Below are 26,761 nucleotides of genomic sequence, written 5' to 3'. Positions count from 1 at the left end.
ATGTCCATGCAGGGGTCAGTGCTCACTGTGGGGAAATGTTTCGCCTGTTTGGAGTTTATGCGTAAGTAATTTTGTCTTCTTTTTTTTTTTTTACCTTTCAGGAATTATATGTATGCTTTTATTTTATTGTTTTTGTGGGCATATTAATGTGTGCATGTCCACGTTTGCACTTGTGCTGCTGCTGCTGATGATGTCAGAGCTGCTGCTCCTCTCTTTGCCTCGTCTCCCTGTCGTGACAAACCAGCTCTGTGTCTTTGCCTCATACAAGAGAGGAAAGTGTACGGAAAGCAAACAGTGTCAGAAACACTTGCTTGGCAAAAAGTGAATTGTGACGTTTTTTTATCTCAATACTCAAGTCATCTCTCTTGTTTCACAACTATATATTATTTTTTTATATCTCTGTATATATATATACATACATATACATACTTTTCATTATTTAATATCTACATTTCTATCTCATAGTTTTTTATTTAAAATTAATATCAAGTGTGCCATCATTTTTATATATCATTTTTATAAATACAGCATATATATGTATACGTATAAATATACTGTATCTAAGTATGTAAGTTTATCTCTAATTTTTTGAATGTAGGGTTTTTATCTTAAATATTTACCTTGTATTTCATAACACTGACTTTGAATTTAACGAACAACGTAACGTATGATTTATTAAATGTGAATTTTTATCTCTGAACTTTTGAAATAAATGTACTGAAAATAACTTTCTTACAATTCTCTCAAAATTGACTCTGTATTTCATTATACCTATATTTAATATCATAAACCTAACTTTTTTTTTTATCTAGGAACATCAAATCAAATAATTAGGACTTTATCTCACAATTATGACTTTTAAGTTTGACTTGTAATTTTATTGACTTTATACTGAACAACTTTAACTTTACCCAAACCTCAATTTTGTACCACATAATTTCGACTTTATCAAAACTAACTTTTTATGTCCTTGTGTGACTTTATCTTGTAACCTTGACATTTTGTTTTTTGATTATGTCTTTTTTACCTCATAGATATGACTTTGAATCTCTATCTCACTTTTTTTATCGTGATTTTGACTTTCTATCTCATAATTATGACTCGTTTTATCTTGTAATTTTGACACTGTAAATTATTGATTTTTTCCATCCATCTATCCATTACCTACCGCTTTATCCCCCACAAATATGACCTTTTACCTATATCTTGCTTTTTGACTATGTGTCATAATTATGCCATATTATGGCGATATATCTCACAATTATGACTTTTTATCTCGTCATTTTCACATCCTATAACAATAACAATTGTACATTTTAGTCAAATGAATGTGACCTTGCTTCTCTCTCGCTTTTAAAAAAATAAATCTCTTCAGTTTGACATTCTCATAAATTTGACTTTTTATCTTGTAATTTTTACATTGTAAATAACAATTTTGAATATTTACCTCACAAATATGACCTTGTATCTCTATCTCACTTTCTCATCCGTCATAATTGTGACATTTTATCTTGTAATTTTAACTAAGCATAAATGTTCTATTTATTTATTTATTTATTTAATCAATTAATTAATTCATTCATTCATTCATTCATTCATTCATTCATTCATTATTTAATTATGTATTTATTTTTACTATATGATTGTATGTTTTCCTTCAAATGCTGTAAACACACTTGGCCTTCCATACAAGCTTCAGTCCTCGGGGTGCGACAGGGTTTCGACATCACAGGGTCCAGCAGTGTTTTCATTGAATTTCTGCAGGAATGTGCAGAGGAGGGAGGGAGGGAAGAGCTTGGTACAACAGGGAGACTGGGGGAAGAAAAACACAAAGAAAAATAATGAGGTCATTTTGTTGCCACAGAGACTATATACGTGTATATTTACTTCTTTTTAGCTCCTCCGTGTGTAAGAATCTGATCAGACACGTGAAGCTACAGTCAAGTTACACAAACCCTGGATGACTCTTCCTCTTTCTAAGAAATGTTTTGTTTTACAGTTAAACCCTCCTCCTCCTCCCAGACTGAGTAAGTCCCTCCCAACTCAGTGAGTCCAAAAACACATAATTCACAAACGCTGGTGAACATGACTTCACACAAAGTAACGGTAACAATTCCATGTAATGAGGGGGAATTCAACTTCTGCAGAAAAGCATCTTGGGAATTCTTAAGATTTACGATTTATTCGCTAACACAAGCATTTAATTAAGTTTTGAGTCATTTAACAATGTTACATATCTTTGGATATGACTTTTTTTTTCTCTCTCTCTCTCTCTCTCTCTCTCTCTCTCTCTCTCTCTCTCTCTCTCTCTCTCTCTCTTTTCAAAATAACATTGTTTCACAGAAATGACAGTAAAAACGATCAGAAAGTGAGTTGCATTGAAAATAATTTGTATATATTTTATAAATAGTTTGGAAAACACTGTATGCAGTGCTCTTTATTATATATATGTACTGTATATAGATCTATATATTTGTATATATAGATCTATTTACATATTGATAATAATATGCAATATTATTTATTTGTTTTTATTTCTAATATAATATATAACAATGGCATATGTGTTAGTATATTATATGGCAATTATATAGTAATTCTGACAATTCTGTCTCTTGTGAAGTATAACATTATTATTATTATTATTACTATAGCTTGACTAAATATATTAAATAACAAATATCCATACAATATATATGTATACACACACACACATATATATATATACATATGTATAAATGCATATATATACATATATTTACATATAGTAGTAGTAGTCGTGTAAAATAGGAGTGAGCAATTTGTGCAGTGTTTCCCCAGCTTTCTACATGAGGATCCCACTTTTAAAAGACAACAAACCATCACGAGCCAAAGCACAATATAAGTTATGACAAGAGCCCATTTCGCACATTAGGGAGCGACTAATTTACACATTTGCAGCAAAATCTGTATCAGTCTGAATTGATAACTTAATTATTTATTTATTTTTTACCAAGAAAGGGTTCACTTCAATTAGTTACAACTATCATGTTATGCATGTATGTTACTGAAAACATATGCGCATAAAAATCTTAACTAAAAGGTCAGAAAAATGTTGTTTAGGGACCCGAACAAAATCTCACGCTAAATTCGGATCCCCGACCCCCATCTTTGAATACCACTGTTTTAGTGCGTTCTTACTTGACTTCTTCAGTTTTCGAATTTACATAGATAAAAATAAAATATCCATGATATAAAAACACAGACATGGCCTTCATGAGAGTTTGTTGGAGAAGGAGAAAGTTGTGCTGACAGAAAACTGTAAGTTAGTTTTCTCCCTGTCTGCGCTGATCAAAACAGGATGTGTCTTTGTCTCTGGTTTTTGGCGTCGGGACAAAGGCGTGTGTCCTCGTGATCACGTGACACAGTGGACGTCAGGAAAAAAAGGGGAACTGGACATCCTGTGACCTTGGGGGAGTCGAGAGGCTTTGTCACCTCTGTTAAATGAGGTGGCGTAAAAAAAGCTTTCACCGTGTGTGCATGTGTGACGGCACTCTGTGGGTCACTGAGGTCATCACTGTCATGTGATGACTGTTTGGGCAGTTGTTTCATTTCCTCCTTGTCATGGTTTTTTTTGGTTGTTTTTCCTCTTTTTTTTATTATTTAAAACTGAGTTTAATTATTAAGGATAATCTTAAATATACAAAATATGAATCATGTGTCCAGTTTTCTTTTTTTTTTGTTATTTTAATATGGACTTAAATACTGACATAAATAATGTAGAGAAAGAAAAAAAACTCTTTCTCTACATTACTTATTTCTATACAAACTAAATGTTATTGAAGTAAATGTCAACAAAACTATTTTGTTCTGCTTGTTTTATTTATTTATTAATTAATTGTTGTTTATTCATTTTCTAAAAACACTAAATAAAGAGTATCGAAAAATAAATACATAAGAAATACTGACATAAATAGATTGTGTTGTGAACATCTTCTGCTATCTTTTATTTACTGAATTGTTTATATATATATATGTTTGTTTTTAATTATTTTGTAATATTGACATAGACACCACCAACAACAAAAAACATTCAACTCGGTTTTAACTCGGTTTCGGTTCGGTTTTCGCCGATAAATGAAACCGTCTTCTGACTTCCGGTCATGTGACCATGTGAGTCGACAGCTGCACATGTGGTTCGTGTTGTTGCTGTTGCGTTTGTCCACCGTGAGCAGCGCGAGGGAAAGGGGAGGACAGACAGACAGACAGACAGAGACACACACAGTTACAGACAGAGACACAGTTACAGACAGACAGACACGGGGGACGCGACGCTGACCGAGTCCCGTGCTGTCACACCGTCTCACCGCCTTCAAACCGTTCGTTTTAAAGACATAGCGGAGGAGAATCATCCGCCTCCTCATGTCGGAGACTCGGGGTAAGTGGATACATTTGAATCAGAGCGGCGGGTCTTTCATGTTTGTAGCTTCAGAGAGACACCGAGAGACAGAGAGCGCGAGAGCACACGCACGCACACACACACACACACACACACACACACACACACACACACTGAGAGACAGATAATATCAGTCAGTGTGGGAATAATAGGCTACACTGTGTTTTCCCGTGTTTTTTCCTCCCTGCTTCACGGTTGCTCTGGAGACATTTCCAGTCGAAATGCAACTGTGTGTGTGTGTGTGTGTGTGTCTGTGCGTGTGTTTTTCTACACGTTTGTATGTTTTATTCGTTTTATTTATTTATATCTCTGATGTACAGCACTTTGTTTCAGCTGTTGCTGTTTTTTAAAGTGGGATTGAATTGGGAATGTTTCCAATGATTGGAAAAATTAAGCAAATAATAAAAGTCAAATAATTAAAACAGATTTAATAATTAATTCCTAGCGACAATTATTGAGATATATAATCCAGGGCTGCAAGGATTATTGGATTTATCAATTACTCAACAATTTTGATCATCAATTAATCAGTTTGAACTGAATAATTTTAAATGTGTGAAACAAGACATTTGAGAACATCTTTTTTTGTTAACATTTTTCACAATAATTAATTAAAGACGCCATATGTAAGAATGTGGCCAAAAACGGTTACTACACTCAAATTCAAATTACAGAGGTCTTTTAGGTTTCGTTTTCTCCACCATTGTAGCTCTGACGTAACTGGCAACCCATGGTTGCTCGGCAGCTGAGACTCTACTGACTGCAATGATAGGTAGATGGTGGTAGGTGGCGCCACATGCCAAAACATGATTTCAAAACATAAACATGATTTGCAGTCCCCAAAATATTTTTTTAATGCAAATATTTTGGCTGGTGAGTTCAGTATGTTTAGTGAATATTATTCCTGACCATCTGTGACATATTAGGAGGATTTTATGGCCAGTTGCTTTAGATTTATTACATAATGCACCTGCAATTAAGTTTTCTGTCTACATTTAGTAGAGAAGAATCAACAGGCTTTTTGGAGGGGTCATATTGTCTGACCTTAAGAAGACGTCAGTTCTATATGATACAATTGAAAAAGTTAATTTTTGTTTTCTGGCAGATTGTTGTGTATTCCACCTTTTTTTTGTCCATGCGGCCAGTGGCATGTCTCATGTTAATGTTCATGCTTGTTGTGACCTCCTCGGCGTTTGAGTTAGAACTGGTTTTCTGTTTGTTCCCACGTGTTTGTCAAAGGCTGGAACCAGACGACGGATCAGACTGTTGGTTTATGCAGATGATCCTGGTTGAATAACACATTTTAAATAAAAACAAAAAAAGGAACAAGAGAGCAAGAGGCGGGTCATCGTCATCTTTCCTCATACAATGCGATCATCAATATGCCAGGGCTAATTATCAATATTTTATTGAACAAAGGAAGGCGCTCGGCAGTTTCACTCACCGGATGTCACTACTTCATGCCTCCTCATGCTGGCGCTGCTCAAATGAGTGATGGGAAACTTCAGTTCAGATGTGTCAAGATATGTGATTGTCTAGCAATATATTGAATTCTCCTTTAGCGCCATTAGCTCACCTACAGTGGAACTGGAGCGGCCTTTTTATTAAACGAAAAGAGCAGCGCTTCACATAACCAGCGTACCTGTGTACTGCATATGTGTGCCTCTGTTTTTAAAGTTTAGCGTTACTTTGGAGACTCATTTTAACAATCGGGAGTCACGTAAACATGACGTCACGTGCATCTTTTTCCGGTCAGTCGTCAGGGAAACACTTCATGCATTAAAGTACGCTAACCTGCGTTAACGTTGATGCCGTTAATGTGTTAAAGTGCCTCTGATGGCATGTGACATCCCTTGTCCATCGTTTCTCTTGCTGCTGAGGGGTCTTTTTTGTTCCTGATAGTTCATGATTTTAGTCAAAGTGGTGTTTTGCAGTATTTTGCTGTATAAATGGCCTCAAATTTGATTTTGTTAACATTGCAGGTGTGTTTTTTTAATGTACTTTCTTGATTTTATCAATTGAATTTTCACCACCACTGCTTCCCCTGGATATTGTTTTAAGGCAGCAATAGAAAACTTACCTACAGAGATAGAAAAGTTGTATTTTTGTGGGTTGTTCACAGCAGCAGCATCTGTTATCTTGTTTATGTGCTTCCTTGTTTCCAGGCCTGTATTTTTGTTGCTCTTTAACCCCAAAGGGGGGAATTTTGGCCCACTAGGATTCATAAAAACTTCTCTGGAAATGATGATGATGATGATGATGATGATGATGATGATGATGATGATATTCTCAAATATCTTTTTTTCATATGATTTTTTTTTTTTATATGGAGTATGGAGCAAAAAATAGTGACTTTTAAGAAGCCGAGAAAACACTCAAATCGTTCCATACGGAAGAGGATTAGGGCCACACAGTAATTCTGACTTTATTATCAGAATTCTGACTAAAACTCAGAATTCTGACTTAATTCTCAGAATTTCTGACTTTATTCTCAAAATTCTGACTTCAAAGTCCGGTTTTCTGACTTTAAAACTCAGAATTGTGAGAATAAAGTTAGAATTCTGAGTTTTAAAGAGGCAAACAGGTGAACGTAGCATGTTCAGATGTGTTTGAGGTGTTAAGCCAGTAAAGTGTGTGTGTGGGGGGGTTTTAAAGGACATACAGGACGTACGGTACGTCCTGTATGGTATGAACAGAAGAATAAGACATGGTCACAGTGCAGGGTCCATGTGGGCATCGAGCTCCTTCTGTGCATAGCCTTCTTATTGTCAGCCTCAGGGCCAAGAAAGACATCCATTGAGAAAGGTCACATGCAAGGGTAAGGAATTTCAGAATCAAGAGGAGAAGAGGAAAAAAGAAAAGAAAAGAGGAAGGAAGTTTTGCTTGAGTAAAGTCCAGAATTGAGACAGGACTTTCAGGTGACAATGTGTGGACATGATCTTCAGCTTCCGGTGGTTTTGTGGTCACTGTTGGATTCACGTAAGCAGTTGTAAACCCCCCCCCAAAAAATGACTTTTTTTAATTCATAAAGCACTTTAAAAACAACAACAGCTGAAACAAAGTGCTGTACTGTCAGTGATAAACAAAATAAATAAAATATAAAAACACAAGAATCATATAGTAAAATTATAAAAATAGCATAAAAAGTAAGAAAACAACACAAAGTGAACAAGTCATATAGAGCTGAAAAAAATTAATAAATTACTCGATGACTAAAATAATCGTCAACTATTTTGATAGTGTCTCCATCCCCGTGTCGCTCCAAAACTCAGGAGCTAATCAGCAGGCAGCTTCCTAAGGCCTGCCCACAAACCAAAAAGAAAACATGAGTTAGGGAGCGCAAAGAAAAAGTGTATTTTCAAACAATAAAATTTCCAGTTCATGGAGAGATATTTCAGGTTCCATGCCAATTTTGCCTGGTCGTGAAAGAGGTTTTCACAGAAAACAATTCTGCCACTACTACAAAGTTCAAAATATGCAGTGTAGAAAGCACATCAGACACTTTGATGTCATTAGCAAGTTGTCCAGCTTTACGTTAGGGACATTAGGGAAAATAATAAAACCCTGTCTTTTGAAATGCACACAAACATGTTCGTCTGACTACAACTAATTCCTTCTACCCAATGCAACTTGCACAAAAGTGCATTTTTCCTGATGTTTTGTGACAGTGCCTCTCACAAACATGTCGCTCGTCATGCTTGCGTTCTGTCACAGGCAAACGTGGCATGACAATGGCAGGCATTCTTCAAACTGAAATCCCCAAGAGCAGCCACAATAGGAGATTGTTATCAGTGTCAGCTCCAGACCTCACACTACGAGACCACTGTCATGACGCTGACGTAACATTTCCCCGGAGATTGTTGTTGCTGCAGTTTGTAGGGCCCTATGATTTCCGTGTTAACGGAATCGCGGACGGAATCGCGGAATTGGCCAATAAAAACGGAATCTAATGTTAAACGCGGAATATCGCGGAAATTGACATAATGTGACTGAAATGCTGTCATCGTGAGGAGAAGGAACGTTTGTCTGGAGAAATGTTCCGGGGAACGCTCATTCGCGGCACCACCCGTGCATCTCCTCACAAACACTCACCCGGCCAGGGTCTCCCCCAGTGCGTGTTGCTTGTTTATTGCGATGCGCCCGCATGTAACCGGCGAGCGTCCCCCTGTCCAGGTGCCGATTGAAACCCAAGTCACACCATCAAATACGCCATTATTACGGAGAAGCGCACGGCGCAGGAGAGGGAGAACAGTACAGCGCAGGGGCGGTGCGCAGAAATCCGTCTGCACCAGATGAGGGGGCACTACCACTTTTTTATTTATGTTAATTATTTTACTTTTAAATGTGACCAGCATTGCCTGGCTTGTTTTAAGATTCACTGGCATTTACTTAATTAGGATTTAACTTAAGTCAAAACAATTGAACAATTGAGAAGTCAGTGGATTCAAGAAGAAAGTTGCATTTCAGTGGACATTTTATTCACTGACACAAAAAGCACACATTCTATGGTGGTAAAGTAAGTATAAAAGGTAAAAAAAACAGAATAAAAAATAAATAAAACGGAAAAAACGGAATTCTAAAAAAAAGCAAACGGAAAAAACGGAATTTGGAAAAAAATAAAACGGAATTTGGAAAAAAATAAAACGGATTTCATAGGGCCCTAAGTTTGAAGCTGGAACTAGAGCTGAAACGATTAGCCAATGAATCGATTATTAATGAATTAATTAATTGTTTTTTTTCATGATTAAAACAAGATTTCTGATTGTTTTTGCTTCTTAAATGTGAATATTTTCTTTGTTTCTTTGCTCCACATAAGAAATAAATAATTACAAACTGAATCATTTTGGTTTGTGGACAAAACAAGACATTCGAGAACATCGTCATTTCTGAGTTTGACAAACACTGATCAAGGTTTTTTAGCATTTTATGGACCAAGAGATATACAGTAAATCTCTACGAGAGTACCAGGGTATAACATTATTATTATATTATTTTCATTATTTATTTTGAAGGTAACGCAAGAGATTAACGTGTACAGTAAGTCTTAATTTAGTAGATTACATCGGACTCGGCATACTCTAGTGTATTTATGGTTAATTCAGCAGCAAATTCATTGTTTATTTCTCATTTAGTTTCTTATAATTCTATTTTTTGGCCTGCTCAGTTTACAGTTTGTGGATTTTGTGCATGTCTCCTGTTATCTGTCTATTTAAGAATACTGTATGTATTGACATTGACTGTCAAAAATATTTTCTCTTGGTTCAAATCCGTTTGACCCAAATGGTTTTGTGATTATTATTATTTAGCATCTCTAATACGTCTGTGAAAGGCTTCATCATTGACAAAGACGAGCTGAGTTCATTGTAATGGAGGCAGAAAGGATGAATGTGTACTTTTTATCATTGCTTTCAAATTACCCTGTATTGTGTTCATAATGTAAAGGTTGCTTTATAAAGGACACTTACTCCCACTCATGCCAGTATCTTGGACCCCAACAATGGCTTTGACGGCCACACCTTCCTCCTCCCTTTTGTGTTTGAACCTTAGGTGTAATCCACGCAGTTGGTGGTTGTTGTTGCTCTGGAGATGAGGCCTCCAAACACAAAGGCACATGCACAACTGAGTAACGATGCACTGTGTTACAAGCAAGCAAATTAAGCAAATTTTTAAAAGGAATCGGCTCGCTTTTTTCCTTTTTTGCTATTGACGAGTGAAATGAACGTTTCTGTAGCATGTCATTCACTCAGTGTCAGAGTCGAAGCTCAACAAACCTGCATGACTGTGCACACGTGACTCATATTGTTGCCGTTTCAACCGACAGGCTGTGTCATAAAAAAAGGTGTAGCCTCGGTGCTTATAGGCAAACGTGTGGAAGTCAGGTGACAGAGGTGTTTGAAGACGGAAAAATTGGCAGGTAGCAATAAGGTACCGATATCAGTATCTTGAATTCGGTACCGGTAGCAAACGGTACCTTATTTTGTTATTTTTAAAAGTTTTTCAGTTGTAAAACAAAGTCTACACAAGAAAAAACATAGATACATTTTAGTTCTATTGTAGTTATATATAATATTTAGTACTGGGCACGTTAACGGCGTCAACGTCAACGGATGCTGCGTTTCCATGATGACTGCCCGGAAAAAGACGCGTGTGACGTCATGTTTACATGACTCCGGATTGTTAAAATGAGTCTCTAAAGTAACGCTAAACTTTCAAAACAGAGCCACACATACGCAGTACACAAGTACGCTGGTTATTTGTAGCGCTGCTCTTTTCGTTCAATAAACAGACCGCTCCAGTTCGACAGAGCTAACTGGTAAACGGTGCCTGGACTCCAGTGCCCTGGCACTTAAACATGACGTCATGCGTGCCTTTCTATGGTCAGTCGTCATGAAACCACCGCCAACCCTACCTATGATTGGACCACACCCTCCTGTGGCGGGACATAGTCGGTACAAGCTGCACACACACACCCCCAAGTGGAGATGCAGAAGTATCGTTCTTCTAATAATTTAACAATAATTCCTACTGTGCCTCCTCGTCTTTGGCGGTCTCGTCACTTGAACTATGGGAATTCTGTTAAAGTCTACGTCGGAAATACCAATAGCTCTTGAAGGTCAAACCTCAGAGACCCTTAGATGACCTTGGACAGCAAAGTAAGGTATCCTGTCTGTATGGTGTGTGATAATTTACCACAAGAGTCTTGAAATTCTAACAGTTGTCTGTGTCTTTTCAGTGTTACCAGTGTGGCAGGGGATCAGGGCCAGTAGTGGCATCGGAGATGGGTGGAGCCAGGGCTAGGGCCGATGCTTGCGATGGGAGCCCAGCAGCCCAGGACAAGGGCCCCGGATCCCAGTGTTTGACTATCCCGTCTGGTTGGTCCTCTGCCGCGGAGGACGCGCCAGGCTCATGGAGGTCTGTGAAAGAGGGAGGGGAGTCATCGGGCTGCCCGCAGATATGCTCCGACTCAAATTTCCCCAGCTGTATGACAACCACCAGATCCCCAAGGTAAGGAAGGGTCTACTGTAGAACCTCTCTACAAGGTTTACTGTCTCGCAATCTCTGTTCCAGTTCACCCGAAAGGTGCTCGATGGGGATGTGGTCTCTCTCAGGTCTCTCTCTAGTTCTTCCACACCAACCTCATCAAACCACGTCTTTAGTCCTTGCTTTTTGCACTGGGACATCGTCATGTAGGAATAGAAAAGGACCTCCGTCAAACTGTTGCCACAAACTTGGAAGTCTTCAATGATTTTTGTCCAGTGTCGTTGTTGATGTGTATTGTCTGGTTGGTCCTCAGGTGTTCAGAGAGGACAGCATCATCTCTGGATACCGTCATCCCAAGAGCTCAGCGCTGGACTGCGTCCTCAGCAGCTTCCACTTGAACAACGAGACGATGAACATCTGGACCCACTTCCTTCCAACATGGTGAGTTTTGCGTTGACGTGTCTGAACGTTGTTGTGTTCCCCCAAAAAACATCTCCTCAAGCTCCAGGAAGATCACGGAGCATTTGGGTGGTTCCCTGAGCCTCTCTTGACCTTGATGGCAATGCAGTTAAAGCTATGTCAGTGATTTTTGGCTAACTTCTTTTCTATTGCATCTCTCTCTGTCCTCGTTTATGTTACCTAACAAATGCATTTGGGAAAGGTGTGGTCATTTAATTGCAGACAGACAGCCCAACCTCTTGAGCAGAGAGGACCACCTTTTTGTGGAGTTCTGCCTTCTGATTGGAATATGGAGTAGCTTCCCAGGTTTAAGACTGATGCTGTGTTCCATTTACGTCGGAAGTTGGAGCTTTGAGTTAACCATGTTCTACAGGCTACAAAAACAGCGTAGCAATAAAAAATAATGTGTACGACTAATTTACTGTGACAAAAGTGCTGTTAACTTTAAAGAAGCAGTGTTTGAATATGCGAGGTTGCTCTTTGATTCGAAAATTATGAATTTCAATTAGCGCTGAAACAATTAATCGATTAATTTTATTTCATGATAAAAACAAGATTTCTGATTGTTTTAGCTTCTAAATTGTGAGTAATAGCTGGTTTCTTTGCTCCACATAACAAAGAACTCATTCTAACTGAATCATTTTGGTTTGTGGACAAAACAAGACATTTGAGAACATTTCCAGGTTTGACAAACGCTGATCAACGTTTTTAGTATTTTCTGACATTTTGTGGACCAATCGCGAAAATAATCAGCAGATTAATAGATTATAAAAACTACAACTACAACTGGAATGCACCAAGAGAGACTTGTGTGGAGTTCAATAACTGAGCAGTATTGTGTCAAAAAATGTATTGTGCTCGAGGAGTGTCTTTCTTTATTCAGAGGTTGAACGCAAAAGAAAGCAAAACTTCAAACACAGCTTTGTACAAGACAATAAAAGACCACCAACTGTTTTGACCTTGAAGGTCTTCATCAGGTGGACAATGATCAAAGATAACACTTTTATGTAAACTTGGCAGAGGATGTCACCCGACTGAGCAGCCTTTCTTTGTCTTGTAGTTTGGGGTGTTTGAAAAAATAATAACTGAAGCTACAATCAGTGAAGGGGTTTGCGTTCATAACAAACGAGTATGAAGTATGAATGAGTATGTATGAGGATCTCTCTTTTTTGAGATGTAATCCCCATACATTCTTGAAATAGCTGCAGACAAATTCCTCCACTAAACTCTTATAAAGATGTTTTTAGGAGTTTTAGATCGGTGAGGGAAAAAGGTTCAAGCAGGATCTGCCAAAAAAACGTTTCAGTCTGAAATGAAAATACGCACAAGACCAAGTCCAAGATGTTAGAAAAGTTTAAACACAACCGCGTTGGGCGGCGTGGGACAGGAGCAGATTTGAGCTGAAATTAAGAAATCAGTGCCTTTTATCCACCTGGAGTCAGTGTTGTGGGATCCCAGGGTAAAAAATACATGAGGGAAGAACTTTGAGCTGTGATTATGGTCTTCAAATTGTGATTGGGAACTTTGAACAGTAGAGGGCGTCATTGCATCGCTTGAAGAGTGGAAAAAAAATCCTCCAAAAGCCCCAATGTTCTTCCTCTTGCTGTTGTCATCCTCCTCATTATTGTCTGTATACAGCTCGCAAGCTTTACGTCAATGCTTTTATGTCGCCTTCTCCGTTTTGGTGTATTTCTTTGTCGTCGGGTTTGATCGCACAGGGAAAACAGAAATCTTTCTGTGTGCCAGGTATTTCCTGTGGCGTTTCTGTGTCCTCTGCTCAACGCTGAACTTCCTGACCGACAGCTACACCTGGCCGCTGCTGGTTTACATGGTGCTCATCTGCATTTACCCCTTCACCTCCAGCTGTGCACACACCTTCAGCACCATGTCCCCGGAGTCCCGCCACATCTGCTACTTCTTTGACTACGGAGCGCTCAGTCTCTACAGCCTTGGTAAGATGCAGTTTCATTTTCGTAAGTTCTCTCTTGTCAGTCCCTCCGTTTCGCTTTAGCCTTTTCACCTTGCACGAAGGGGCTATAGGTAAAACTGCAGGCTATTAATAATCACAACAGTCACTGCAATCTAAAGTCAGTGTAGCAGTGCAGTACCCTTTCAATATTCACATTTTTCCAATGCATTTCTACTTGTATCTCTTCCATTTCTCATCCAAACACCACCATAAGATAAACATGAGCCTTATTTTCATCTATTAGATGAACATTTCTTCTACTCTTTTGACAGTGACATCAAACCAAAGACGTAGTTCACATTTTCACATTTCATATTCACCGTTTGTCTGTTTTTTTGTTGTTTTTTTTTAAACAAAAGCTACAATAATAAAATACATTTCAAGGAGAATTTATTATTATTATTATTATTATCATTATTATTATTATTATTATTATTCAGCCATGGGATGGGAAAATCAATGTTTTTTGATAGAAAAACACTGGAGTTTGTGAACATACTGGCCTTCCCAAAAAAATCCCCAAAATGTTATTAATATTTGATATGTATATTTCAGGCTGAAGTAGATAGACTGACTTTTTTAATGTGGAATATAATGTTTTTACAGCTGTGTCTGGGAAGGTGGCATTTTCTTATGGAGGACGAAATCTGATGTAATAATAAATAAATAAATAAATAAATATAGGAATGAATAAATAAATGCATAAATGAATAAATACAGGAATAAGTAAATAAATAAAAACATACATAAATAAATACAGGAATAAAAAAAAAAAGAAAAAAAATACATGAATAAAAAACTAAATGCATAAATAAATGATTTACATTTATTTCTACATTTCTGTTCACCTACATTTATTTATTTAATTTATTTATTTATTTACTATTACTACTATTACTATACTACTAACAAGTAAGTGTTCACATACTTAAATATTTTATCAAGTGTTGATTAAATGCCTCATATGGACATACTATGTCTTTCTTGAACTTAAATTGACCAAAAACTTGATCCCTTGAGAGAAAAACCCTCTTCAGACTTTGTTTCTTTAACCTTCTCTGGTCAAATCACTCAAAAGTGTATTTATCCATATGTTCCATGTTTGTGTTCTCAGGTTGTGCCATAAGCTACGGACACTATGTCATACCAGACTGCTGGGTGAACACCTTCGTCCATCAGCATTTCGTGCCCATCGCCGTTGGAAACGCATTGTTTTGCACCAGCTTGTCCTGTTATTCCAGGTAATTGAATGTTTCACTCGGGGACCACAGTGACAGGCCGGTATTTAAGTTTAGGATTTAGAGCTGAAACTGAAATTACTTGATGAATCGATTTTGAAGCAAGATCGTTTCAGCTTCACTGATTGACATTTTTGAGCATTTTCTGACCATAGGATTACTTGATTAATGTTAGTCGCAGCTGTATTAGGATTAAATCTAGCCTGTAAAGTTAAATATCCGGTAATGTATTCAGACCCTTAATCAATAATCTACAATGATGAAGTGAAACACGGTGAACAACTGGTGTGTTTTAAGTCCACTTGGAGCCTAAGTCTGCGGCTAACAGCTGAGCGGCTGGCTACTCAGCTAACAGCTGAGCGGCTGATATCTGGTGCTGCAGCACGAGCAGTGTTGGGGAGTAACGAATTACATGTAACGACGTTACGTAATTTAATTACAAAAATTACATAATTATAATCAGTTACATTACTGGGAGAAAATATGTAATTAAATTAAAGTTGCTTTTGGAAATTTCAATGATTACAACTTAAGTTACATTTGAAAAAAAAAAAATCCCCACAAAAGCTTGGATTTATCAGTTTTTTCTTCCCCATGGATTCATGTTTGTTTTTAGTTTTTTTCAAATGAACATCCTCCTTCCAAAACTGACGCTTGTGATTGGCTCTCTCTGGTCATGTGCCATTGCACTCAACCGACAAACCGTACGGCGGCAGTCAGACTTAGCAGCGATAATGTCGGCAGCGCACAAGATGTTCCTGGGCTGGAAATACAAAAAACACTTAATACAGACAGACCAGAACCTGGTCCCGACCAATTTAATCATAACATCGGCTATAAAAGCGCCGCTGTTCCACTATTTAACTCATTTACAGCTGGCGTCACCAGCTAGTGTCCAGCTCAAGTCCAGTGGAGCTGGATCAGAACGGAGCATTTGTACGGAGGGAGAGATCGTGCTGATCCGCTGCTGTTTACTTTCTCTGTGAGCTTGTCCGCCTACAGATGTTCAGCTGAGGGGATACGCTGCTCAGTGTCAGGAGGTCATTTATTAGGCTAAAGCCTATTTACTTTTATATGCAGTCAAAAAGGTCTTTGTACAGAGACAACATGATATTTGCTTGTACCGTAACCTATTTTCATACGCACACCCAGCCTCGCTTTCAATAAAACACACACTGGCATTTTATAATTGTGATCAGTGAAATATATAAAAACAATATAAAACACAGTTTAAAACCACAGTTGTTGCTCTAAATGTTCATATTTAAAATCAGCTCAATGTAGAGCTGTCAGAAGTTAAAATCAGCCTCTTGTCATATTTGCAGCAACACTGTTGCTTCAGGCTTTTTTGTATCGCTCATACTCTCTCCATTAAAACAACCTGCTCCTCTTGGCTGAAATCAGCATTGTCGCTCCATAGTCTTAAGTACTGCTGAAAGGTTTATCACACTATAGGTCTTAACGTGAAAATGGTTAACAGTTGAGAGATTTCATTCAAAATTAAGAAAAGTAATCAAAATGTAATCAAATGTAATTAGTTACATTACTTTGAGAAAGTAATTGAAATAGTTACACTACTATTACATTTTCAACAGGGTAACTTGTAATTGTAACCAACTACATTTCCAAAGTAATCTTCCCAACACTGAGCACGAGTCATGTGACACAACTGGCTGCATGCTCTGAAGACGTCCCTCAGGGTCAGAAATAGATCGTGAATGTAATAATATAAATAAAAAAATAGATATAAAAAAAATGAAGTAACGACCGTCACTTAGCCAAATGGAACGGCGTAAAAGTACCGCTCTGTCTTTGAATATATGCTCAAGTAAAAGTATGTTGCAATAAAACTACTCCTAAAATTACAATATCTATCCAAAAAGTTAGTCCAGTATTTGTAACGGGAGTGAAGGTCGCTCGTTATTACCCACCTCTGCAAATATGGTGACTTCCGGTTGGGTGGCGCTGGCCTAAATACTAACTTGAGGCTTCAGAGAACGACAGCTCACAAAGCAGTTGTGTTCTTTTATTTAAAAAAAAACAACAACAATGTTTTATTTTGTTAAAAATGTATAAAAATGACAGTTGATTGTTGAATAAACGATGACTGCGTCTGTGTCTACAGGTTCCTAGAGTTGCAGTTCCCAAAGAGAAGTAAAGTCATGAGGACCGTGGCCTTTATCGTCCCGTTTATATTCGACACGGCGCCTCTGTTTTACCGGGTGAGCGTCGGTGGCACCGGTCACACACACAGCTTCACTGTTTTACACTTTTTTTGTTTCAGTTCCCTTATGATGTGTCTTTGCTGTGTGTTTATTTTTGTCCTTAGCGAGGTCAGAAATGCTGGATCCATCAGAGCTGATAAAAGTGGTTTCATCTATCAGTGTTTTTACCTTTTTACCCATCCGTCTCTGTGTAGATTGTTCTGTGCTGTGGAGGAAACTGTGGCTCCAGCAGCGCCTTGTCCAGTCACTGTTACCACCTCCTCTTCGCCTTCCTCACCTGCTTCCTGTTTACCGCCCACCTCCCGGAGAGGCTGGCGCCGGGGAGATTCGACTACATCGGTACGTAACGATTATTTTAGTAATCGATTAATCCGTCCATTATTTTCTCAATTAATCGTTTGGTCCATAAAATGTCAGAAAATGTTGAAAAAGTGTTTGTCAAACCTGGAAATGACGATGCTCTCGAATGTCTTGTAATACAATGGTTCCATATGTTGCAACTGGTGGCAAAATGATGACCTTTTAACACAAGTGTTACTTTACGAAAACAAAATTACATATTAATTAAAGCGGAACTAGACCGGAAGTTCCTATTATCGCTGTTTTTTTTTGGTGTGTATCTGCGTCATTACCTTGTTTATGAAGCCTGACGGTTCGAAACAAACAGTTCAGCCATTGCTGAGAACGTTGTGTTTTATTGTAATCTCGGGGCTCAACGAGATCACTGAAAATCCCGTTAACGTTACGTAAGCATCGGTTCTCCTGAACAACCGATCGTCCTGCTCCGGGCGGTAGTCCGGGCACATCCGGTTGCGTACATTGAACCGCAGAAGAAGAATAACGTCCGTTGTGGAGGTGTTTCACGAGCAACAGTGTCTTCTGACTCTGGGTCTGACTCCGGTTTAAAGTCATAAAGGGACTGCGGCGGGGAGTCGTGACGAAGCTATTTTTAAACACTGTTAAAACAATGTTTTGATAATGAGGAGCAATGCATCCACCGCTCCAGAGAGGGAGCTGCGCTTCTGAGAGCTGACGTGATAGATTACGTCACTTCCAGATACCTGGCCAATCACAACACAGGTGGGAAGGCTCTACGCTGGCTGGCCAATCACAACACACTCTGTCTTCTCTGGCGAGATTTATGGCTAAAAATAGCGCGACTGAGAAGCGCTTCGAAAAGGACAGATTTCAATCGGCTCGTTTACATCAACTAGGAGGATTTTGACCATAAAAACAACTTAATATATGTAAGTAGACCTCCATAACTCACATATATGTGCAACAGGACCACTCTATGACCTTTAAAACATGTTCACATAAGTTCTTCTTCTTCCCCGCTGCCTGCCGTCCGTAAAACAATGGTGTGTTATTGTTTTGTTTTTAAGTTAAGTTTCGTGGATCTTTGTGCATGACGTCGTCATACATTTGTCTTGTTTTGATTTTTTTTATGAAACCTTAAAACTGCAATTTGACTCCAGTTCTCCACTCGTGTGCAATATTTGGTATTTTTCAGGATTTGGAATAAATCATAATCTGTGTATAAGGTTGTGAGTTTTGCTGCTTTTGAGATAACTAGTGCAGTGCCTGTAGGAAGTATGTATTCCTATAGTGGGAGCTGAAGAAGATTTTTCAGTTATGGTAATGCATGATAAAGAAAGTAAAACGTAGGCTAAAATAATACAAACACTGTGCAACCTTGTTCCTAATGTTTTTTGAAGAAAGTCAGCTCACTGTCAAAGTGCATCAGGGCAAATAAATAATTTCCTGAATTTCAAAAATTCCTTAAAATTAATCCTTAAGAGGTTTGCAAATATTTTCAATGGATCCTAGTTCAGGGCCATGCCGACTATTATGATGGTAAATGATGAAGTAATTCCGAGATACCTTTTTATTTACTGATGAGCCGCTGCCTGCTTGGTGCAGCATGATAAATCAGCGAAAATTAAAATTCGTCCAAAAGATTTTCAAATCAAGGATGCACACCATTGGGTCATGCTCAACCCATATCCAAAGTCTTAGGGCAATCTGACTAACGGTCAGCGAGATATGCCTGTCACAGACAGACAGATGCAACTTGCTTTATAGATGGATGTAGAGGCGAAGAGAGAGAATCATAAAACGCTGGGTCCGTGGTATTTAAGCTCTCGTCTCCCCTCACACAGGCCACAGTCACCAGCTCTTCCACATCAGCGCCGTGGTGGGAACCCACTTCCAGATGGAGGGCGTGATCGCGGACATGATGTCACGGCGGGCGTTGCTCGCTGGCCACGGAACCACGCCCTCCTTCCTGGGCACCGTTGGCGTGCTCTTCATCAGCTTTGCCCTCAACCTGGGCGTGATCGGGATTTTCAGCACACCGCTGCTGTGGAAGACCTGGCACAGTGTCAAGCAGCCGCGTAAGGAGCAGTGACGCCGTGTGTGTATGCATGTGTGTTCCACAGCGACAGGCACAAAATGGCCGCCTCACTGCTTAGATGAAAAGGTTTGGGCTGTTTAACAGTTTACAGTAGATGTTGTTTAACAGGTGCGAGGGTTTACTGTTTTACTAACAAAGTTACAACAAGTGATGTTTGTGTGTTTACTGTGAAGCTGAAGACCCACATTCACATTTTACTCTCTGCTCTCATATTAAAGGGACAGTTCAGGTCGTTTGTGTCAAAAAAAACTTGGTCTAATAGCAAAGTAAAGCAAGTGAATATAGTTTTTAAACTTGCAACCATGTGTTACCAAATATCCCGCACTGTCCCTTTCCTTCTTTCAAAACTGTTAATCTGTTAATATTTAACGTTCAGTCTGAAAAAGGCTCTGGGTTGTAGGAAGCCAGAGGAAACACACAAACACACATCCTTGTATATTAAGATTAGATTAGACTATAACGTCCAAAAAAAAAAAAAAAACTTGAAACATTAAGAGCCCCAGTGGAGCGGGGGATTCACGTCGACGTTGGCGAGTGGGGGAACCAAAAAGGATTTTAATGATGAAAAATAATCTTTGTCGTCGTGACGACGACTCTGGTTCACTACGATGCAGATTGAATCGTTGCCTCTTATTCTCTTTGTCCACGTTATTGATTGTGTTCTGCGCTGAATGGAATTGATTTTCAGGCCAGAGCCGTTCTCTCTTTTCTTCACTGGCGGTTAGCGACGATTACTGACGTGCACTGGCTGTTAGCGATGGGCATTGGCGGTCACTGGCGGTCACTGGCGGTCACTGGCGGTCACTGGCGGTTACTGGCGGTTAGCGACAGGCACTGGCAGATACTGAAGGGCACTGGCGGTTAGCGACGGGCAGTGGCGGTTAGCGACGGGCAGTGGCGGTTAGCGACTCGCACTGGCGGTTAGTGGCGGTTAGAGACGGGCAGTGGCGGTTAGCGACTCGCACTGGCGGTTAGTGCCGGTTTAGCGATGGGCACTGGCAGATATTGAAGGGCACTAACAGTTAGCGACAGGCACTGGCCGTTAGCACTTTCACAGTTAAATTGTATTCTTGTGATGTCTGAGTACTTCTGCAGTTACAGAAAAGGCAGTAACACTCCTTCATACAAACATTATTACATTGATGTTCAAACAATGGAGGCTGCTGTTTACGTACACCACTGAAATAATAACTACTATATTTATAGAATTTTTACGGTATTTATTGCATATTTTATGGTATTTAGGTGCATTTTAGTGGCATATTTAGGTGCAGACGTGGGATTAAGGATTCAGAGTAGTATAGCTGAGGTGACTGGTTAATTCTAAACTTGTTTAATGACATAAAATCTATTTTTGACCACTTATTTATCCACTTATTTTGAGGTTTATATTGGAAGTAGTCATGGTAACACAGTGTACAGTCTGAGGTGTGAGTGAGTGCCACAGATTTCACTCACACTCATGTTGTTAAAGGCCCTCATGTATGAAAAAAAAGACATATTAAAGCTTTTAGTGGCACAAATGTACATGTAATTACCCTATTAACACACATTAACACACACACACTTGGACTGTGATGTCAGTGCTTTTAATCAGAGGGTAAAATGCATGTGATGTAGTGGGAATGAGGTGAGTTACAGGTCCATCATGTCGGACGCTGTGGTGGAAACGTTGGTCGCAGAGTGGATGTGTAGCACACACACACACACACACACACACACACAGATGGAGAGAGTTTAGGACGAGGTCATTGTTTTAAGACACAGTTTAAAAAGTCACGCCGCTCTTTTATGATGTGGTGTTTCAGTGTGGTTTTCACCCACGCTCATATGGTCGTCTCACCATCTCCTGCCGAGCGACGATCGATTATTACCCCCCCCCCCCCGTGGTCATCGTCTTACAAGCCCCCCCGCCCCGCCCACATTCATTCCATTCTTGGAATTGCATCATTTCTGGCTTCTGATGTGGTTCACGTTTATCGACCCAAACTAGTTAGGAACGTCTTTGTTGTTTTGGAGCTGTTGGTTGTTGTTTCTTTCGGATTATTATTATTATTTGAGTCATTATTTTTGTCATCTCATCTGTTTGTTGATACTTGCCTTATTTTATTCTTTTTCACCAAATTGCCAATTTCAAAATCCAGACCGGTTTGCTGTGAAGTCTTTGTCCTGAAAATGGTGCTCTTCTGTCTTTCTTTCTGTCCTTGTCTTCTTTTTTTTAAATCCAGTGTATTGAAGGATGTTTGAGAAATTGAAAAAGCGGAGACAAAGTGGACCATTCATTTTGATTTTTTAACTTAAATGCAACTTTTCACTTGATAAAATACTCTTATTCTTGTCCTTAAAAAAATGACAACAAACTGCTCTTAAATTGTGTAAATATGTCTTTGTTCTTGTATAATGTGTCATTTGCTACTTTCTTCTACTAGAACTTTGTAATAAATGAAGCCTTTTATAAACTGTCTTTAAAAACAAAATTGTTTTGTTGTTGTTGTTTTGAAGATACTGGCACCAGAGTTTGATTGTTTAAAAAACGTTAATTTGATAGAAAAATAGATGGTAAATGATTCACTTTTTTGCAGTTCCATGAATTTCAACGTTGTGTCCATATGCAGCCATGGAAAAGATCATGAAGAACATTTGACTTAAAATGATGATCATTGGCAGAATATACAGTTAACAGCAGTGTGCGCGAGTGACCAGCAGAGGGCAGAGCAGTACAGTGTGTCCAGCACTGCTCATCCACTTTTATTATTTTAAAAATAATTATGAATTTGGCAGAAAAACAAAAACACACACACAAAAATGAATTTGAAGACATTTAAACCAAAAAAGAAACATTCATACATGTTTAATTTCAGACATTTACCTGATCACCATATAAAATATCAATATCTTGAGATAAATCCTTTAAGAAATGCATTTTTCCAGTGATTTTCGCAGAATCTTAAGTCCTTTTCGTGCATTCATTCAGTTCATTGTGATTTATTCACGACTGGATTCTCATCGTCTGTGCGTTAACACAACGAGGCGGAGGATTTCAAAAACTTCTGCTGCAACAGGAGCCGCTTTAAAGGGACTCATTTCCAGCTCCTGTTTTTAGCCGTACTGCAATAATAAATAATAATAAACCAGACACGAGTCGTCCAAGTGTTTTCAGCCCCTCCACCTCTCCACCAGCACAGACTGAGGATGATAGCATTACTCACAATCCATTACCACTCCCTGGAGGCGCTCTGCGTACAGAGAGATGGAAGGAAAGAGGGAGGGAGGGAGGTGTGAGGTAAGAAAGAAAGAGAAAAATGTCTCACTTTAATACAGACGACGTCCAAACAGAAAGAAAAATCATTGTTCACGTTCTGAAGCACGAGATAATGACGGCGGAGGATGTTTCTGTTTACTTTTTCTTTCAAATATTTTTTTTTCAAAAAAGTATTTTTCCCCCCAAAATTAAAAGAAAAATCAGAAAACTATTTTTTTTTCTCACAAAAATCAAAAAAAAAATTAAAAAAGTTTCCCCCAAAAAAATATTTTTCTTTTTTAGAAAAAGGGTATATTTTTTTTTTATTTTACTTTTAAAATCATGTTTTTGTTTGCATTATATTAGCAGAAAGGTAATAAAAGCGTACTTCTTTTGAGTTACATGTATATGACTCCAGTTTATCATTTTGCCGGAGTTTCACTCACTTCTGGATCTATAATCTTGAATTAATATGAATCGTAAATGACAAATGTCGATGACAAATGAATGTCCTCTCCTCAGTCTGTGTGCTTCTTTCCTCCTCACACAGTCTTTTCAAAGTATTAACTTCTCTGTGAAGCTTTGAAACAAAGTCTGACTTCACAGGGATTCTCCATGTTCCTCGTCATAATCTTATGACTTCATCCTTCACTCTTCTGTCCTCATACTCTTTCGCCGTGCTAGAGATTTAGATGTGCAGCATCAAAATAAAATATATATATATAAAAAAAGAATCTCCTTCTACAGGTTAAAGTGTCAATTATTAAGTGTGACCTCCTCGACCCTGACTCTCTTCAACCTGGAGTTGAACTCGACAGATAAGCTGCTGTGAAGCGCCAGGTTTATTGAAATAAACTTTTGCACAGTGCTGTGAAATATGATGACACACAGACACAAGAGTATTTTACACTGAATGGCAACACGCATTCCATGTGCTTTATTTGTCCTCCTTTTTCTCCATGACAGTGGCCTCACCTCCAGTCTCTGTTTCAGTGCCATCTGTTCTCCTGCTGCTGGAGTTTCACTCTCATCCATCTGGTACAGAGAAAACCATGTGTGTGTGTGTGTGTGACCACCATGTTGGTCCACTGTACCAAATTTCACTGGAAGTGCTTTGATTCTGGAGCTTATAACACTAGCCTGTTTCCAAACGTGCAAAATTAAACATTTAAGTGTTATTTTCTGTCATTTTGTCGTCCGAATTTGACGAAAAAGTCATCGTATAGTATGTCGTCCAAAATTTGACAAAAACATCTTACTATACTATGTTGTCCAAAATTTGACAATTTGTTGGAAAATCTTTTTTTGGTCCAAAATTTGACAAAAACATCAAACTATACCATGTCGTGCAAATTTTTTACAATAAAAAAACAAAAAAAAAAACATTTTTGGTCCAAAATTTGTCAAAAACGTCATACTATCCTATGTCTTCCAAAATCGGACAATTTTTTTGAAAAACATTTTTTGGTCCAAATTTGACAAAAAAGTCATAGTATACTATGTCGTCCGAAATGTGACACATTTTTTAAAATCTTTTTTTGTCCAAAATTTGACAAAAACTTCATACTATATTATGTCGTCCAAAATTTGACAGTTTTTGGGCAAAATTTTATCTGGTCCAAATTTGACGAAAAAGTCATAGTATAGTATGTCATCCCAAATTTGACAAAAAAGTAATAGTATGTGTTGACCGAAATGTGACATTTTTTTTAAAACCCTTTTTTGGTCCAAAACTTTTTTTTTTTTAAATGTCTTACTATACTGTCGTCCAAAATTTGACAAAAAAAATTTTGGTTCGAAATTTGACAAAAACGTCATACTATACTATGTCGTCCAAAATTTTACAATTTTTTGCGAAAATCTTTTTTTGATCCAAAATTTGACAAAAACATCATATTATACTATGTCGTCCAAACTTTGACTTTATGTTTTTTGTTTTAATTTTTTGGTCCAAAATTTGACAAAAAAAGTCAAAGTATACTGTAGTCCAAAATATGACCGTTTTTTTGAAAAACATTTTTTGGTCCAAATTTGACAAAAACATCATACTATACTATGTTTTCCAAAATTTGACAATTTTTTTTGTTGAAAATGTTGTAGTTTATAACCTAAATTCTTGTTTCAAACGTCTTGAATGCAGACACAGGAAGATACGGAAATCACATGATTATCATCGACAAAATGATATTATTATTATGTTATTGGTGTGAAAATCTTCAATACTGAAATAAACAGGTTAAAAAAAATGCGCTCCAAAACTCGGTAGCCAATCAGCAGGCAGCTTCCTAAGACCCTCCCCCAAACAAAAAACCACGGCGCCAATAACAAATCAGGGAGCGCAAAGAACAAGTGTATTTTCAAATACAATGCAATATTTTTGAATGATTAAATCGATATTTTATTTTCTTCTTAAAAAGTGTTGTTTGAAAATATCGACACAAATCTAATCCCATAATTTTCACACATTCTCAGGCCAAAAGTCAACGTTTTTTTTTTTTTTTTTAATGTATATATTTTTTTGTCATATCATATTTAACAGCAAAACTGACACATCATGTAAATGTAAACACAGACATTGTTATTATTACTATTATTATAATATACCAGGAAAACACTTCCCACTCATCATATACAATTTGTTCTTGCTTTTTCTTTTTTTGAAAAATACTTATATATCATACATTGGATGGAAAAACAAACAAGCTCTCAAGGGAAATTTATTACATTGTTTCAACATTGTTAGCCTTTATATACATTTACTGAAAGCCTTTGAATAACCTTGCATATCATTAAAAAACTTACTCCAAAAAATCAGTGACTGTACAAAGGACCGTTTGCCGTCCCCCAAAATCTGTAAATCGATTTTTCAGTTTTATTTCTTTCTTTTTTAATTTGCCTTTCGAAGCGACTGTCGCACAAAACACACGTAAAGCTCAGCTCACAAACCTCCGGCGAGCCGTCGTCTGAAATCACATGCAGGTCCTCTCAGATCAGCCTCACAACAACTTTGGTAAACATTTGACAGGTTTCCACAGAACCACGTGGGGGTCGCGGGGGGGTGGGGGGTGGGAGGAGTCAAATGGAGGAAGCTGGGAAAAGGTTGCTGCAAAACTCTTTGTACAATCCGTCAAGCTGGGGGAAGAAAGCAGCAACCGTACTGCTCTTTTACTGGGTAAAAGGAGGAAAAGGCAAATGACTTTTAAACTTTTAAAGTAAAACTTTGAGCCCCGTTTCATCCCAGGATGTCCAGATAAACCGGCGGGTTCTTAACGAGGGCCAGCAGGCGACTGTGGATGTCCTTGATGACCATCCTCTGCTGCGGCTCCCTCTGCCAGCAGCCCTGCATCAGCAGATACACCTCCTTGGGGCAGGTGCGAGGCCTCTCCAGCTCCCGTCCCTGCGTGATGCATTCAATGGCCTGCGTAAAAAAAATTTGAAATAGTTTCATTTTAACAGGGATTTATTAAAGAAGTCATATTATACCCTGTTCCCTGGTGTCCTAATGAACATGTCTGTGACATGTACAACGAAACTTAAGGGACAGGAAATTACATCAGCCACAGAGGCTACTGGGAGCTAACAGCAGTTAGCATTTGGAAAAGCCATCATTTGCAGACTCTAGCCGACACATTGCCGTCATATATAAAATGTAAATCCTCTGAGGCTGGAAGTTTGTGTAGAACTCTAAGCAGAGAAATTGTTTTGGTCCAAAATTTGACAAAAACGTCTTACTATACTATGTCGTCCAAAATTAGCCTTTTTTTTTTGTTTTTTTTGGAAAATTTCTTTTTGGT

The 26,761-nt window shown here is 38.2% G+C and overlaps 2 protein-coding genes across 2 annotated transcripts in view; one reads left to right on the top strand and one right to left on the bottom strand.

The window, feature by feature from the left end:
• Nucleotides 1-19,720, top strand: paqr6 (progestin and adipoQ receptor family member VI; the record flags this gene model as incomplete). Its single annotated transcript, XM_083893597.1, is given in 9 exon segments — nucleotides 1-61; nucleotides 11,172-11,233; nucleotides 11,237-11,443; nucleotides 11,733-11,860; nucleotides 13,625-13,830; nucleotides 14,962-15,088; nucleotides 17,211-17,307; nucleotides 17,505-17,649; nucleotides 19,473-19,720. Coding segments are annotated over 9 exon segments (1,281 nt in total).
• Nucleotides 19,721-26,199: 6,479 nt separating this feature from the next.
• The window catches only part of ntrk1 (neurotrophic tyrosine kinase, receptor, type 1), a gene marked incomplete at both ends in the record, with an annotated part of 42,881 nt that continues 42,319 nt past the window's right edge, over nucleotides 26,200-26,761 (bottom strand). The window contains one exon of the mRNA XM_083895952.1: nucleotides 26,200-26,385. Within this exon, the coding sequence (XP_083752078.1) occupies nucleotides 26,200-26,385 (186 nt within the window). The remainder of the gene's footprint in view (nucleotides 26,386-26,761) is intronic.

The sequence above is a fragment of the Microchirus variegatus genome (assembly GCF_963457635.1).
Source record: "Microchirus variegatus genome assembly, chromosome: 1".
Taxonomy (NCBI): domain Eukaryota; kingdom Metazoa; phylum Chordata; class Actinopteri; order Pleuronectiformes; family Soleidae; genus Microchirus; species Microchirus variegatus.
The sequence above is the reverse complement of the archived record's forward strand: the minus strand, read 5'-3'. Positions and strand labels throughout refer to the sequence as shown.